This window comes from Mustelus asterias, chromosome 10, assembly GCF_964213995.1.
Source record: "Mustelus asterias chromosome 10, sMusAst1.hap1.1, whole genome shotgun sequence".
NCBI classification, from domain to species: domain Eukaryota; kingdom Metazoa; phylum Chordata; class Chondrichthyes; order Carcharhiniformes; family Triakidae; genus Mustelus; species Mustelus asterias.
This window is the reverse complement of record NC_135810.1, coordinates 78,209,252-78,225,350: the sequence shown is the minus strand read 5'-3', so window position 1 is coordinate 78,225,350 and position 16,099 is coordinate 78,209,252. Positions and strand designations below refer to the sequence as shown.

Genomic DNA, 16,099 nt, shown 5'->3' with positions numbered 1-16,099 from the left:
GGGCAGCACTTGCTGAACAACCCTGAGTCTGCTAATAGCTATGCTATTGCAGATTTTGAGGCAATTAGTTTAAGTGGCTCATTTATGCTCATTAGAAGTGACGTACATTCATCTGCTTGGACTGTTCTCTGCAAACATAAAGAATACGTTCAGGCTTTGTGCCTTGAATAAATTGCTTAGGAAATCTATAGTTACCCATTGTTTTCTCCATGGCAATGCTTCAGCCAATTAGAGTTGTATTTCCAATCAATCAGTAACTTTTTGTCCTGTAGTCATATTGTTATGTTTACAATTTAACATTCTTGCATTTGTCCTGCTGAGTGCAAAACGAAAAACTTTGGCAACATGTCTCTCCTTTCAGCAATATGCAATTTCTGTATTACCAAGCAACTGTTTAATGCAAACAATAATATGAGGATGAAACTCTTCCTTGATAATAACAGTCTGTTACTTGAAAACAGCTAGCACATTATATAGACTGTAGTGGTTCAAGAAGGCTGCTTATTACCATCTTCTCAAGGGCAATTAGAAAAGGGCAATAAATGCTGGCCTTGCCAGCGATGTTCACATCCCATGACTGAGAATATAAAAAAAATCAAAAGCCCTGAATTCAAAACTCCTTGCTTGGCAAGAGCAAGGTACATAGAGAGTTAAAATATTTGCAACAATTTGCTTATTATACACCCACCAGCCTAGCGCCATGTGCCAATTTAAAAGGTGTATCTGTTGAGAAAGCCAAGGCCTTGCAGCAGGCACATGAGGGCTTCATTGAAATTAGCAAGTCAGGGTCTGATGATGTCATTTTATCCTGACTATATTGTAACACAGGACAGCTACATTTGGTGTCTCGTGAGGAGCACCGGGTCTAAAGGGGCAGCAGCTCAAAATGAGGACTATTGAAGCAAATTTTTTCTTTTATTCATTCGTGGGACACGGACATCGCTGGCTGGCCAGCATTTATTGCCCATCCCTAGTTGCCCTTGAGAAGATGGTAGTGAGCTGCCTTCTTGAATCGCTGCAGTCCACGTGCTGTGGGTTGACCCAGGGAGGGAATTCCAGGATTTTGACCCGGTGACAGTGAAGGAACGGCCATATATTTCCAAGTCAGGATGGTGAGCGGCTTGGAGGGGAACTTGCAGGTGGTGGTGGTCCCATGTATCTGCTGGCCTTATTCTTCTAGATGGAAGCGGTCGTGTGTTTGGAGAGTGCTGTCTAAGGATCTTTGGTGAATTGCTGCAGTGCATCTTGTAGAGAGTACACACTGCTGCAGCTGAGCGTCGGTGGTGTAGGGAGTGGATGTTTGTAGATGTGGTGCCAATCAAGTGGGCTGCTTTGTCCTGGATGGTGTGAAGCTTCTTTAGAGTTGTTGGAACTGCACCCATCCAGGCAAGTGGGGAGTATTCCGTCACACTCATGACTTGTGCCTTGTAGATGGTGGATAGGCTTTGGGGAGTCAGGAAGTGAGTTATTTGTCGCAGTATTCCTAGCCTCTGACCTGCTCTTGTAGCCACTATGTTAATGTGGTGAGTCCAGTTGAGTTTCTGGTCAATGGTAGCCCCAAGGAGGTTGACAGTGTGGGATTCAGTGATGGTAACACCATTGAATGTCAAGGGGCGGTGGTTAGAGTGTCTCTTATTTGTGATGATCACTGCCTGGTATTTGTGTGGCACGAATGTTACTTGCCACTTGTCAGCCCAAGCCTGGATATTGTCCAGATCTTGATGCATTTGAACATGGACTGCTTCAGTATCTGAGGAGTCGTGAATGGTGTTGAACATTGGGCAATCATCAGCGAACATCCCCACTTCTCACCTTATGATGGAGGGACGGTCATTGATGAAACAGCTGAAGATTGTTGGGCCTAGGACACCACCCTGAGGGACTCCTGCAGTGATGTCCTGGAGCTAAGATGACTAACCCTCCACAACCACAACCATCTTCCTATGTACCAGCTATGACTCTAACCAGCAGAGTCTTTGCCCCCTGATAACCAATGATTCCAGTTTTGCTAGGGCTCCTTGATGCCACACTTGTCGAATGTGGCCTTGATGTCTAGGGCTGCCACTCTCACCTCACGTCTGGAATTCAGCTCTTTTGTCCATGTTTGAGCCAAGGCTGTAATGAGGTCAGGAGCTGAGTGACCCTGGCGAAATCCAAACTGGGTGTCACTGAGCAGGTTATTGCTGAGCAGATGCTGCTGGATAGCACTGTCGATGACTCCTTCCATCGCTTTACTAATGATGGAGAGCAGAGTAAACTGATTGGACGATAATTGACTCAGTTGGATTTGTCCTGCTTTTTGTGTACAGGACATACCTGGGCAATTTTCCACATTGTTGGGTAGATGCCAGTGTTGTAACTGTACTGGAAGAGCTTGGCTAGGGGAGCGGCAAGTTCTGGAGCACAAGTCTTCAGTACTACTGCCGGAATGTTATCAGGGCCCATTGCCTCTGCAATATCCAGTGCCTCCAACCGTTTCTTGCTATCATGTGGAGTGAATTGAATTGGCTGGAGACCAGCATCTGAGTTGCTGGAGACCAGCATCTGAGTTGCTGGAGACCAGCATCAGAGGTGCTGGAGACCAGCATCAGAGGTGCTGGAGACCAGCATCTGAGGTGCTGGAGACCAGCATCTGAAATGCTGGAGACCACTGGAGGGGGCCAGATGGATCACATGGCACTTCTGGCTGAAGATTGTTGCGAATGCTTCAGCCTTATCTGTTGCACTGATGTGCTGGGCTCCTCCATCATTGAGGATGGGGACATTTGTGGATCCTCCTCCATTCACCACCACCATTCACTCCTGGATGTGGAAGGACTGCAGAGCTTAGATCTGATCCATTGATTGTGGGATCGCTTAGCTCTGTCTACACTTGTTTGGCATGCAAATAGTTCTGTTTGGTAGCTTCACCAGATTGACACCTCGTTTTTAGGTATGCCTGGTGCTGCTCCTGGCATGTCCTCCTGCACTCTCCATTGAACCAGGGTTGATCCCCTCGCTTGATGGTAATGGTTGAGTGAAGAATATGCCCGGCCATGAGGTTGCAGATTGTGCAGTTCCGCTGCTACTCACAGCCCAGAGCAGCTCATGGATGCCCAGTCTTGAGTTGCTAGATCGGTTTGATGTCTGTCCCATTTAGCACGGTGATAGTGCCATACAACACAATGGAGGTTATTCTCAATGTGAAGGTGGGACTTCGTCTCCACAAGGACTGTGCAGTGGTCACTCTTACCAATATTGTCATGAACAGATGCATCTGCAGCCGGCAGATTGGTAAGGATGAGGTCAAGTATGTTTTTTCCTCTTGTTGGTTCCTTCACCACCTGCTACAGACCTAGTCTAGCAGTTATATCTTTTAGGATCCAACCAGCTCCCGAGCCACTTTTGTTGGTGGACATTAAAATTGCCCACCCAGAGTACTTTTTTTGGAAGGATTGTTTGCTATTAGGAATGTTCTGCCAGGTTTCATAAGGAACCATAGGACCCTCCACCCCAACCAGGATCATCTATCCTCGCATCTAAACTGGGGCACCGTGGTTAGCACTGCTGCCTCACTGTGCCAGGGACCCGGGTTCAATTCCAGCCTTAGGTGACTGTCTATGTGGAGTTTGCATGTTCTCCCCGTATCTGCATGGGTTTCCTCCCACAATCCAAAGATGTGCCGGTTAGGTTGTTTGGCCATGCTAAATTGACCTTTAGTGTCAGGGTACTAGCAGGGTAAATATGTAGCATTATAGAGATAGGGTCTGGCTGGGATTGTTGTCGGTGCAGTCTTGATGGGCCAAATGGCCTCCTTCTGCACAGTAGGGATTCTATGACCTATGAACTGCCACAGCTTATTTCCCTCGGACCCCAATTTCAACCTCAATCTCCTGTCCTGTTTTCCTGACTCCTGTCCTATCGACAACATAGTTGGGAGGAATTCAAGTCTGGCTTGAATTCCTATGAGATCAGATCCTTGAAGGTGACGTCACAGGTGGAGAAGGTAGTGAAGAAGGCATATGGCATGCTTGCCTTTATAGGACGGGGCATAGAGTATAAAAGTTGGGGTCTGATGTTGCAGATGTATAGAACGTTGGTTCGGCCGCATTTGGAATACTGCGTCCAGTTCTGGTCGCCACACTACCAGAAGGACGTGGAGGCTTTGGAGAGAGTGCAGAGGAGGTTTACCAGGATGTTGCCTGGAACGGAGGGGCTTAGTTATGAGGAGAGATTGGGTAAACTGGGGTTGTTCTCCCTGGAAAGACGGAGGATGAGGGGAGACTTAATAGAGGTGTATAAAATTATGAAAGGCATAGATAGGGTGAATGGTGGGAAGCTTTTCCCCAGGTCGGTGGTGACGTTCACGAGGGGTCATAGGTTCAAGGTGAAGGGGGGGAGGTTTAACACGGATATCAGAAGGACATATTTTACACAGAGGGTGGTGGGGGCCTGGAATGCGCTGCCAGGCAAGGTGGTGGAGGCGGACACACTGGGAACATTTAAGACTTATCTAGATAGCCATATGAACGGAGTGGGAATGGAGGGATACAAAATAATGGTCTAGTTTGGACCAGGGAGCGGCACGGGCTTGGAGGGCCGAAGGGCCTGTTCCTGTGCTGTATTGTTCTTTGTTCTTTGTTCTTTGGCTTATTTAACTAAGCCCTGAAAGTTTAAATAGTATTGGCCCCATATTAATGAGCAGGGCAAGCGTGATGCTTCCTCCTTCCACCCTCCAGCATTGATGCTTGCTTGACTGGCACCATGTTCTTCACTCACCTAGTTAAAATGGGGCTTAAACAACAGCTCGGGTAGCAGACAGTCTGCCTTGATTCACATCTCGTGCGGTTAGAGGAAATCTAGGAGCAGGCCAATTTCTATAATTTGCATGTAATTTACACTGTTGCACCTTTATAGGTGGAATCGGGCACAGATCGCAGAACATCTATTGAAGAATTCAGGAGCAGCAGTATTTAAGCACAAAATTGAGGAAAGAATTGGTATCCATTTTACTTCAATTTTGCTGAAATAATTCACAAATTACTTGGGAGTGGAGTTGAGGAATAAAATCTCCTCTGAGCTTTAATGAGTAGTTAGTTCCCTACTGTTTCATGAACTTTCATATCACAATATAAGGTCCAGAAAATGGAAAATTTGCAAAAAGTAAAAACGTAGACAGCTTTCCGATAGACCAGATCCTAAATACATTTTATATTTGTAATGCCTTAAAAGAGGATCGTGATACCTTGAGAGCTAGATTTAACAGGCAAAAACCTTCTTATCAATTAATTATAAAGGGAACTTCTTAAGCATTGTGTGGCATTCAACAATTTTATGAAGAATATTTTTGTGACTCACCAGTAATTCAGGTTGCATTATACAGGAGTTCAGAGCACACACCAAGGGCTATCCTTTGAGGGTCTGCGTTAAGCACTTCAGCTATGTTTGCAATGTAAGTGTACACAATTACCACTTTTGATTTCACTCAGTTTCAATTTACTTCCAGCAATAAGACATCCAGTTATCAGGGGTCATTAATAATTAGTTAAGCACTGAAACAAAATGGATATGAAACCCTTGACTATCATAAGTAAACAGTACATGTGACAGAAGAGGTGATTGGAAAATAATTCAGAATTGCTTTTAAAAAAACAGGAGTTCCAGCTTTATTGAACAAAGGTAAATGAGGTGAAGAAGATTATAATCAAATGTCTAATCTTGTCAATCTTCCCTTAGTCACTGCTTCAGGCTGAACTGGACCATTTGCAGTCTTGCCATCTCACTTGATTCTGAGCTGAACTGTTAACTCCAGATGCTTTCTATCACAAAGAGCACATCATTCCATCTCTGTTATTTTGCCCATCCCCACCTCTGCCTCAGCCATGTGCTGCTGGAATTTTCATCTATGCTATTATAACCTTCAGTCTCGACTGTTCCAAAGTGCTTCTGGCTGGCCCCCAATCTCCCACCCTTCATAAATATAAGCTCATTCAGACTCTTTTGCCTGTATCCTAACTTGCATCAAGTCTCATTCATTCTGCTTGCTGACCTGAATTTGCTTGCCGGTCTAGCAGCACCTCAATTTGAAAATTCTCATTCACATCTCATCATCGAGCTCTTGCATGGCCTTGCCCGTCCCTATCTCCGTAACCTCCTCTCGTCCTACAATTTCCCAAGAGTTCTGTACCTTTCAAGATCTTTAGTCTCTTGTGCATCTTTTACTTCCTTCGTTCCCCCATTGCTGGCTATGTCTTCAGCCTTCTAGGCCCTAAATTCTGAAATTCCCTTCCTAAACTTCTCCCTCTCTCCAACAATCTCTTCCCCTTTAAGATGATCTGTTGAAACCTACCTCCTTGACCAAGTTTTTGGCCACTTATCCTCATGTCTCCTTTTTTGACTTTTGGTGCCAATTTTCATCTGATTATACCCCTGGGAAACACCTTGGAGTGTTTTCCTACATTAAAGATTACATGCAAGTTGTTGTTGTAAACTGAATGGAACAGTAACTAGCTAATGATATCCATTGCTAATAATTGACTCAGTTGGGATTTTTAGTCCACTAACTTTAACTGTTTATCAGTGAGTTTTGTTTTATTTATTATTTATAGCTCTTGCTAATCAAAACCACGAGGCATTTGCTTTAGGTGTAATACATTTTTGCTACAATGTCCATGTTTGAAGTTGAGGCATGTGTCCATCATCTTTTTTTTGAAATCAATGGACTTGAAACTTAATCATTGACTGGTTCCTTGTCTTGAGAAGTAGTATCAAGAGGTTCCTTGTCTTCTTTATCTGAAGGCATCTGTTCAACTGCATCTATGCTATCATTGATCTCTGATGCTATTTTATTTGTTTTTTCTTTTTTAAGCTGTGGATCAAAGCCATGAAGAAAGTCCAGTTTTGGTGGGAAAATTCCTCTATTGTAGAGATATTTAGTCAGAAATGAAACAAATAAGTTCATCATTAAGGATGCTAACATTGATACAGTTTTGAATGGAAATCTTTGGATATATATTGGTCCAGTTGGAAACCTGAAATCTAAATGGCATCCAGCATAACAAATAAGTGGTTGTAGATGTAGGTAAGGCTCGCCACCACCAACACGCAGGAAAAGACCAAAAATGTAACTAGTGACGCAACCATATGCGTTAGTTCCCTTGATATAGAGTACAGATACAAGCTGAGGAAAAAGTAGAACAAAGATAAGATCCGAGCTCAGATACCATAATCCATAGACCGAAGTGGACAGCCACGTCATCCCAGCTGCTATTATTCCAAACACAATGACGGCTGCTCGCATTATCCATACTAGCTCTTTATCTGTGGCCTGTAATATACATGAAGAAGGAAGGGTAAAAACACTAATTGACTATCCTTACTGTATGTTGTGACAAGAATAATTCCCATAGTTTTTAATAAATGCATTAATCATCCAGATTTTTTTTGTTGAAGTGTATTTGCTCAGATCTGTCATTGCCCAAATGACCAATCTTCAAGCGTGGGCTTAAATAGTGGTTGCCAACAGACTATCAGTGGACCACCACTGCCAAATTGGATTGTGTCCTTAACCAATATTTTAATGCTGCATTATACTACATAACTCTGCATTTTAACACATGCAGTTCTTATCAAGAATCATTAAGTAATCAGATATAGTATCCTTATGCTAACTGTAGCATTAACACTGTTAATCTTGCCCAGAGAACAGGGGCACTGAACTCATAAAGTACGGTCTACAGGCCAGATTCTCTGACCTCGCCCGCGGCTGGACTTCTCTGGTCCTGTTGCAGTGAATGGAGATTTGGCAGAGAACGAAATTCTCCATTCTGACTGGCAGCGGCGGTGGAGCTTCAACGGCTGGAGAATTCTGGCCGACATTTTATTTTTCCAATGACTGGGGTGGCACGGTGGCACAGTGGTTAGTACTGCTGCCTCACAGCGCCAGGGACCCGGGTTCAATTCCGGCCTGTCTATGCGGAGTTTGCACATTCTCCCCATGTCTGCGTGGGTTTCCTACAGGTGCTCTCACAATCCAAAGATGTGTGGGTTAGATTGATTGGCCATGCTAAATTGACCCTCGTGTCAGGGGATTAGCAGGGTAAATATGTAGGGTTACGGGAATAGGGCCTGGGTGGGATTGTGGTCGGTGCAAACTCGATGGGCCGAATGGCCTCCTTCTGCACTGTATGGATTCTATGACTGCCAAACTAAAATTAGATGACTGTGCTCTATGCAAATACAGTAAGAAGTTTAACAACACCACTCTATGCAAATAAACATACTTGCCAAGTATGTTTATTGCATTTTGTTCAAAACTTTATGAATGCTAACAATTCAAAATTTTAAAAAGCTGCAAAATTGAATGTGTTTCTTTTAATATATTCATGGATCTGGGTGTCACTGGCTAGACCAGCATTTATTGCCCATTCCTAATTCCATTGAAAAGGTGGTAATGAGCCACCTTTGTGAACCACTGCAGCCTTTGTGTTGCGGATACATCCACAGTGCTGCTGGGAAAGGAGTTCCAGGAGTTTGACCCACAGACAGTGAAGGAATGGCGATATAATTCCAAGTCAGGATGGTCAGTGTTTTGGAGGGGAAGCTTGCAGGTGTTGGTGTTCCGATATTTATGGGCCATATTTATAATATTTACAATATTTATATTGTTTATAATTTATAATATTTTTGTCACCAAGTAGAGCACTCTACTCCATCAATCAGGTACTGAATTGGAAGAATTCCAAGAATAAGTTTTCCCAGTGTTGATCATTCTTTTCTTTAGCAGGTATTCCACACATGAAGTGGATCACTCAGTTTATTCAGTTTGAGAGTGAGAAACTTGGGTCAGAAACAACTGTGTTTAACTTAAATAAGGGGAATTGCAATGAAATGAGGGTAGGGTTAGCTAAAGTGGACTGGATGCATAGTTTAGCAGGAAAGACAGTACGCAGGCAATGGCAGACATCTAAGGAGGTAATTCATGACTCTCAGCAAAAATGTTTTCCAGTAAGGAGAAAAGATTCTAAGAGAGGGATAAACCAACCATGGCTAACCAAGGAAGTTAAGAGGAGCATTAGATTGTAAGAAAAAGCATTTAAGGAGGCAAAAGTCAGTGATAGCCCTGAAGTCTGGAATAAATTCAGAATCCAGCAAATGAGGGCTAAAAAGATAATAAAGAGAGAGAAAATAAATTATGAGAGCAAACTAGCGAGAAATATAAAAACTGACAATAAGGGCTTCTTTAAATATATGAAAAGGATGAGAGAGGTCAAAGTGAACATAAACCCTTTAGGAAATGAATCTGGGTGATAGTCGTGAGGACAAGGAAATAGCAGAGGACTTAAACAAATATTTTGCATCAGACTTTATGGTGGGAGATACTTTGAACATCCCATTAAAACTAAAGAATATGAGGGAGGAATTAAGTACCATCACCATCACTAGAGAAGTAGTATTAGACAAACTAATGGGACTAATCCCCTTGCCCTGATGCCTTGCCCTGATGGCTTGCATCCAAGGATCCTAAAAGAAGGAGGCATGTGACATGCATAGGCAGCTGGGATCAACTGGATCCCTTGAAGAATATAGTGGGTGTAGGAGTAGAGTTAAGAGAGAAATCAGGAAGGCAAAAAGGGGACACGAGATTGCTTTGGCAGATAAGGCAAAGGAGAATCCAAAGAGCTTCTACAATTATATAAAGGGCAAAAGAGTAACTAGGGAGAGAATAGGGCCTCTTAAGGATCACCAAGGTCATCTTTGTGTGGATCCACAAGAGATGGATGAGATCCAAAATGAATATTTCTCATCAGTATTTACTGTTGAGAAAGGCATGGATGTTAAGGAACTTGGGGAAACAAATGGTGGTGTCTTGAGGAGTGTACATATTACAGCGAAAGAGGTGCTGGAAGTCTTGAAGTGCATCAAGGTAGATAAATCCCTGGGACCTGATGAAGTGTATCCCAGGATGTTGTGGGAGGCTAGGGAAGAAATTACGGGTCCCCTAGCAGAGATATTTGAATCATCGACAGCCACAGTTGAGGTGCATGAAGATTGGAGCATGGCAAATGTTGTGCGTTTGTTTAACAAGGGCTGCAGGGAAAAGCCTGGAAACTACAAGCCGGTGAACCTCACATCTGTAGTGGGTAAGTTGTTAGAATGTATTCTGAGACTCAGGATCTATAAGTATTTAGAGAGGCAAGGACTGATTAGGGACAGTCAGCATGGCTTTATGAGTGGAAAATCATGTCTCACAAATTTGATTGAGTTTTTTGAAAGGGTAACCAAGAAGGTAGATGAGGGCAATGCGGTTGATGTTGTCTACATGGACTTTAGCAAGGCCTTTGACAAGGTACCACATGGTACGTTGTTGCATGAGGTTAAATCTCACGGGATCCAGGGTGAGGTAACCAAATGGATACAAAATTGACTGATGACAGAAGACAGAGGGTTGAAGAGGGTTGTTTTCAAACTGGAGGCCAGGGGCCAGCGGTGTGCCTCAGGGATCAGTACTGGGTGCACTGTTATTTGTCATTTATATTAATGATTTGGATGAGAATTTAATAGGCATGGTTAGTAAGTTTGCAGATGACACCAAGATTGGTGGCATAGTGGACAGTGAAGAACGTTATCTAGGATTGCTATGGGACTTTGATCAATTCGGTCAGTGGGCTGATGAATGGCAGATGGAGTTTAATTTAGATAAATGCGACGTGATGCATTTTGGTAGATTGAATCAGGGCAGGACTGACTTAGTTAATGGTGGGGCACTGGGGAGAGATATAGAACAAAGAGATCTAGGAATACAGGTTCGTAGCTCCTTGAAAGTGGAGTCATAGGTGTACAGGGCAGTGAAGAAGGCATTCGGCGTACTTGGTTTCATTGACCAGAACATTGAGTACAGGAGTTAGGATGTCTTGTTGAAGTTGTTCAAGACATTGGTAAGGCCATACTTGGAATACTGTGTACAATTCTGGTCACCCTATTATAAAAAGGGTATTATTAAACTAGGAAGAGTGCAGAAAAGATTTACTAGGATGCTACTGGGACTTGATGGTTTGAGTTATAAGGAGAGGCTGGAAAGACTGGGAGTTTTTTCCCTGGAGCGTAGGAGACTTACAGGTGTTCTTATAGAGGTCTATATATAATGAGGGGCATAGATTAGCTAGATAGCCAACATCTTTCCCAAAGGTAGGGGAGTCTAAAGCTAAAGGACATAGGTTTAAGGTGAGAGGGGAGAGATACAAAAGGGTCCAGAGGGGCAAATTTTTCACAAAGGGTCATGTGCGTCTGGAACAAGCTGCCAGAGGTAGTAATAGAGGCGGGTATAATTTTGTCTTTTAAAAAGCATTAGACAGTTACATGGGTAAGATGGATATAGAGGGATATGAGCTTATGGGATATGTGTGCAATTGGAACTAGCTTAGTGGTTTAAAAAAAGGGGTGGCATGGACAAGTTGGGCCAAAGGGCCTGTTTCCATGCTATAAACCTCTATGACTCTATAACCACAGAGATAATGGATGCATTGATTGTCATTTTCCAAAAATCCTTGGATTCTGGAGAAGTACCAAAGGATTAGAAAACTGCCAATGTGACACCCCTATGCAAAAAGGAAGGAAGGCAAAAAAGTGGGTAACTATAGGCCATTTAGCCTAACATATATTGTTGGAAAAAATTGGAATCAATTATTAAGGAAGTAATAGCAGCATATTTGGGAAATCATAATCTAATCAAGCAGAGTCTACATGGCATCATGAAAGGGAAATCATGTCTGACTAAGTTATTGGAGTTTTTTGAAGAAGTCTCAATCAGAATGGATAGAGGGGGACCAGTAGATGTGTTGCATTTGACAAGGTACCTCACAAAAGGCTAAGTCTTAAAATAAGAGCCCATAGTGTTGGAGATAGTATATTGGCATGTATAAAGAATTGGCTAATGGGCAGTAAACAGTGAGAGGGGATAAAGGACTCTTTTTCAGGTTGTCCTAGGGGGTTCGGCAGTGATCAGTGCTGAGACCGCAACTATTTACAATATATACTAATGACTTGGAGGAAGAAAGTGAATGTACAGTAGCCAAATTTACAAATGGCACAAAAATAGGTGGAAAGGCAAGTTGTGAGAGGGATACAAACAACTTACAAAAGATATATTAATTGGTTAAGTAAGTGGGCAAAAAGTTGGCAAATGGAGTATAATGTGGGAAAATGTGAAGTTGTTCATTTTGGTAGGTAGAACAAAAGAACAGAGTATTATTTAAATGGTGAAAAACTGCAGAAAACTGCAACACAAAGGAACTTGGGAGCACTTGTGCACAAAACACAGAACGTTAGCACATGGGTACAGCAGGTTATAGGAAGGTTAATGGAATGTTGGCCCTTATTTCAAGAGGGTTGGAGTATATGAGTAGGAAAGTCTTGCTGCAACTGTACAAGGTACTGGTGAGATCACATCTGGAGTACCGTGAGCATTTTTGGTTCCTTTATTTAAGGAAATATAATATTTAATTGGTGGCAGTTCAGAGAAGGTTCACTAGAATGACCCCTGGTATGGAAGGATTGTCTTATGAGGAAAGGTTAAACAGGTTTGGACTCTACGCATTGGAATTTAGAAGAATGAGAGCTGATCTCGCTGAAACGTATAGGATTGCTAATGACAAGACAGAGTAAATTCTGGGACAAAGTCTAGGATCAGAAACATAGTCTCAGAATAAAGGGATGTCAATTTAAAACTGAGATGAGGAGAAATTTCTTCTCTCAGAGGGTTATGAGTCTTTGGAACTCCTTGCCACAGAGCGGTGGTGGCAGAGTCCTTGTGTATTTAAGGCCGAGATAGATAGATTTTTGAACAGTAAGGGAATCAAGGGCTACAGGGAAAGGGCTGGAAAGTGGACATGAGGAATGTCGGACCAGCTATGATCCTATTGAATGGTGGAGCAGGCTTGAGGGGCCGAATGGCCTACACCTGTTCCTATTTCTTATGGTCTTAAAACTGAGTCCAATCCTGTCCTCACACATGACCATATTCCATGGTCCCTGGGCAGTGGCTATGAGTGAAAACACTGGCTAATTGTATTTGTTTCAATTGCAGAACTCCTGCCATCCATCTTAACTGAGATCAAATAACTTGAAGTAAACCATGTGTTAATACATGTTAAAACCAAAGCAAAGTTGAAACAATGCCTCTTCATATGAAGGAAACATAGAAATATTGGGGGTAAATGCACATTTTTTCTGACATATCAATATTTACATGTATCTATATTCTGGGTTTTTACATAAATATCATGAAATTGTGTTTTAGAGGGAGGTCTGGACAGTTCTCAGAATTTATAATGCTGAATTTTGACACAGGGATGTACAAGCCTACCTAACAACAAATGAAATCTAAACATTATTGTAATAATTATTCAATTAACAGGCTGTTGATTTAGTATTTTGCATAATTTTGTAATCAAGGGAAGGAGATTCAGCTGTGAAAGCAATAGGTTTTTCCAATGTGGGCACCAAAGAACAATGATTTCAAACAAATGGGAACCTGCTGGGATGTCAGGCTATCGGTTGGGTGCTCCCCGTAGGAGGCCCAGCAGATATTTACTGCCAGGCCACATTTACACTCCATCAGCTCAAAATGTCATAAAGAGACAGATGGCAGGCTTCAGGCAAACGAAGATCATGAGCTTTAATCCTCTCCACGGACACTCGGGTGGAAAGCATTTTGGACATTCTCACAGGGGGAATTTGGAAAACCCACGATTGCAGAGTTTGATATCCTTGTGAGGCCTGCAGAGCCCTTCAGCACCCCAGGGCCCCAAAAAGATAAGTTTTGATGCCTCTGTTTATTTGCAGAGAGTTTTATTGAGCATGTGACTGACTAATGGAGGCACCTTGTGTAGAATAAAATTTCCATTGGAGTCCAACGTACATTGCCAGACTCTGATTGACATGTATTGAAGTTCCCACATGAATCAAGAGACCAGCTCAGCTGCTTTCAAAAACAGAAGTTTTAGACCTGATGTGGGTGGAAATGGATGACAGGTAATTCTGCATGATTTTAACTTAACGCTGTCCTGGTTTCCATTTTGGTGTGGAAAATTAAAACTCGCACTTACAATATGGTATAGAATACCCCGCAATAGAGTAAAACTCTCTTTATCTAATAATCAACATCAAATCCAATGTCAAAAGAGTATCAGTAAAAAATAAATCCAACCTTCATCAGTTTTTGTTAACGTCCATTTGAGATTACCAATTTTGGTTGAATTGTGTGTGCGGTAAGTTATTTCTCAGCAGTGTTAAAGATGACATTTAAAAAGAGCCAATGCAGATTGATTCTAGCTCGAGATACAGATTTGGATGCTGGCAAATTGGTGGTTTCAGATCCAAACTACAGGGGCGGAATTCTCCCAAAAGAATTTTGAGTGTCGAATTTGTGTGAAAACTGGAGTAATTCACATTGTTTTTTTTAAGTAGGAGTTCAGAGAAGAATCTCCCACACTCTGTGCACTGCAGAGGCCACCAGCGTGAATATTATTAAATTTCAGGGGGTGGGGTCTATTCCCATTGGAGAGGCTGAAATCAGCGCGCTGAGCGGGCTACTGCACACGTGCCGATCTGTCAGTGCTGAGATCGGCGCATGCACGTGGCCCCACGTTGACGACATCCTGATCGCTGGCCAGCCCCGCAACCCCCGCAACACCAGCTCTCTGTCACCCCACAGCCCGATTGCTGGCCCCCCAACCGTTCCCAGGCCCAGCCCCAACCCGCCCCACTCCAGGCCCACTGCGATCTCCAGCCCACCCCCCCCTCCAATCACCCCACCCCGGACAGGAAACCGCTCCCCCCTTCCCCCCCACAGTGCGACCCACCCCAGCAGGCTGACTGACCGCCCCCCTGGCTGGCCCCCCACCCCACCCCCCCTCCCCCCCCACCCCATGCCGCCCGATCGCTGACCTCCCAGCTTCCCCCATCGATCCCTATGCAGAGTGGCAGTGGGATCCCCCACACCCACCAATTGCCCCATAGGCCCCTCCCCATCAGGCCCCCATATGCTCCACCCTCTTGGAACTGCCCCATGCCCAATGGGCAGTGCCAAGGTGCCCCCTGAGCATTGGCACTTTGCCCCTTGGGCAGAGCCGGGGAACAGGCTGGCCCTGCCAGGGTGCCAATGCTCGGGGGCCACCTCCCCCACCGTCTAACCCTTTGGAGGGCCCCGATTGCCCCCCCTCCCCCCCCCCCTTCATTCCAGCAGGGTCGGGTCATTAGCTACCCGAAAGTGGGAAGCTACTGTAATCCCTGCTGGAATGAAATACCCTGGTGGGGTGGGAGATGCTAGCAGGCCCAGAGACTTCAATTCCAGACCTGCTAATCGTATTTAAATCATATTAAAATTACCATGTAAATTGTCTTTGTGCCTCCCCGCTGATTTCTGGCATGGAGCAGACGCTGCTGGAAACCCACGCTGGGAGACACAAGGGGGACGCGAATGCTTGTGTGAATCCCGCAAATAGGCTGATGCGACAATCTCCCGGTCGGCTGCGCTAAAACATTAGCGCTGCAGAATGGGAGATTCGCGACCCGGATCTTGGGTAACAAAGTTAGCATGATATTCTGCAGTACAATTCCCAGAGGGATATGTTAAGCAAAGACAATCATAAAATTATAAGAAATAGGAATGGGGAGGCCATTTGACCTATTGAGCTATGGCTAATCTGAGTTTGGCTTTAACTCCACTGTCTTGCATTTCCTCCCATAACCTTTGACATCCTTGTAGATTAAAAATCTAACTCAGCCTTTAATGATCCAGTCTTCACAGCTCTCTGTGGAAGAGAATTCCAAAGACTAATGAGTCCCTAAGAGAAGAAAATCTTCTTAATCTTTGTCGAAAATGGGTGACACCATAATTTTAAACTAGCTTCCTAGTTCTTAATTCTTCGATGAGAGGAAACATTCATTCTTCTAAACGCCAATGAATATTGGTCCAACCTGCTGAACCTTTCCATAAAAGCCATTACCTTCATCCCAGGAATCAGCCTAGTGAAACATCCCAGGACTGTTTCCAATGCAAGTTTATCCTTCTTTAAGTAAAGAGACAAAAACTACTCACTGTCCTCCAGGTGTGGTCTCA

The 16,099-nt window shown here is 43.7% G+C and overlaps 1 protein-coding gene across 1 annotated transcript in view; it reads right to left on the bottom strand.

Moving 5' to 3' along the window:
- Positions 1-6,709: 6,709 nt before the first annotated feature.
- Positions 6,710-16,099, bottom strand: part of LOC144499458 (high-affinity choline transporter 1-like) — a 102,265-nt gene continuing 92,875 nt past the window's right edge. Inside the window, exon 8 of the mRNA XM_078221445.1 lies at positions 6,710-7,306. Within this exon, the coding sequence (XP_078077571.1) occupies positions 6,710-7,306 (597 nt within the window). The remainder of the gene's footprint in view (positions 7,307-16,099) is intronic.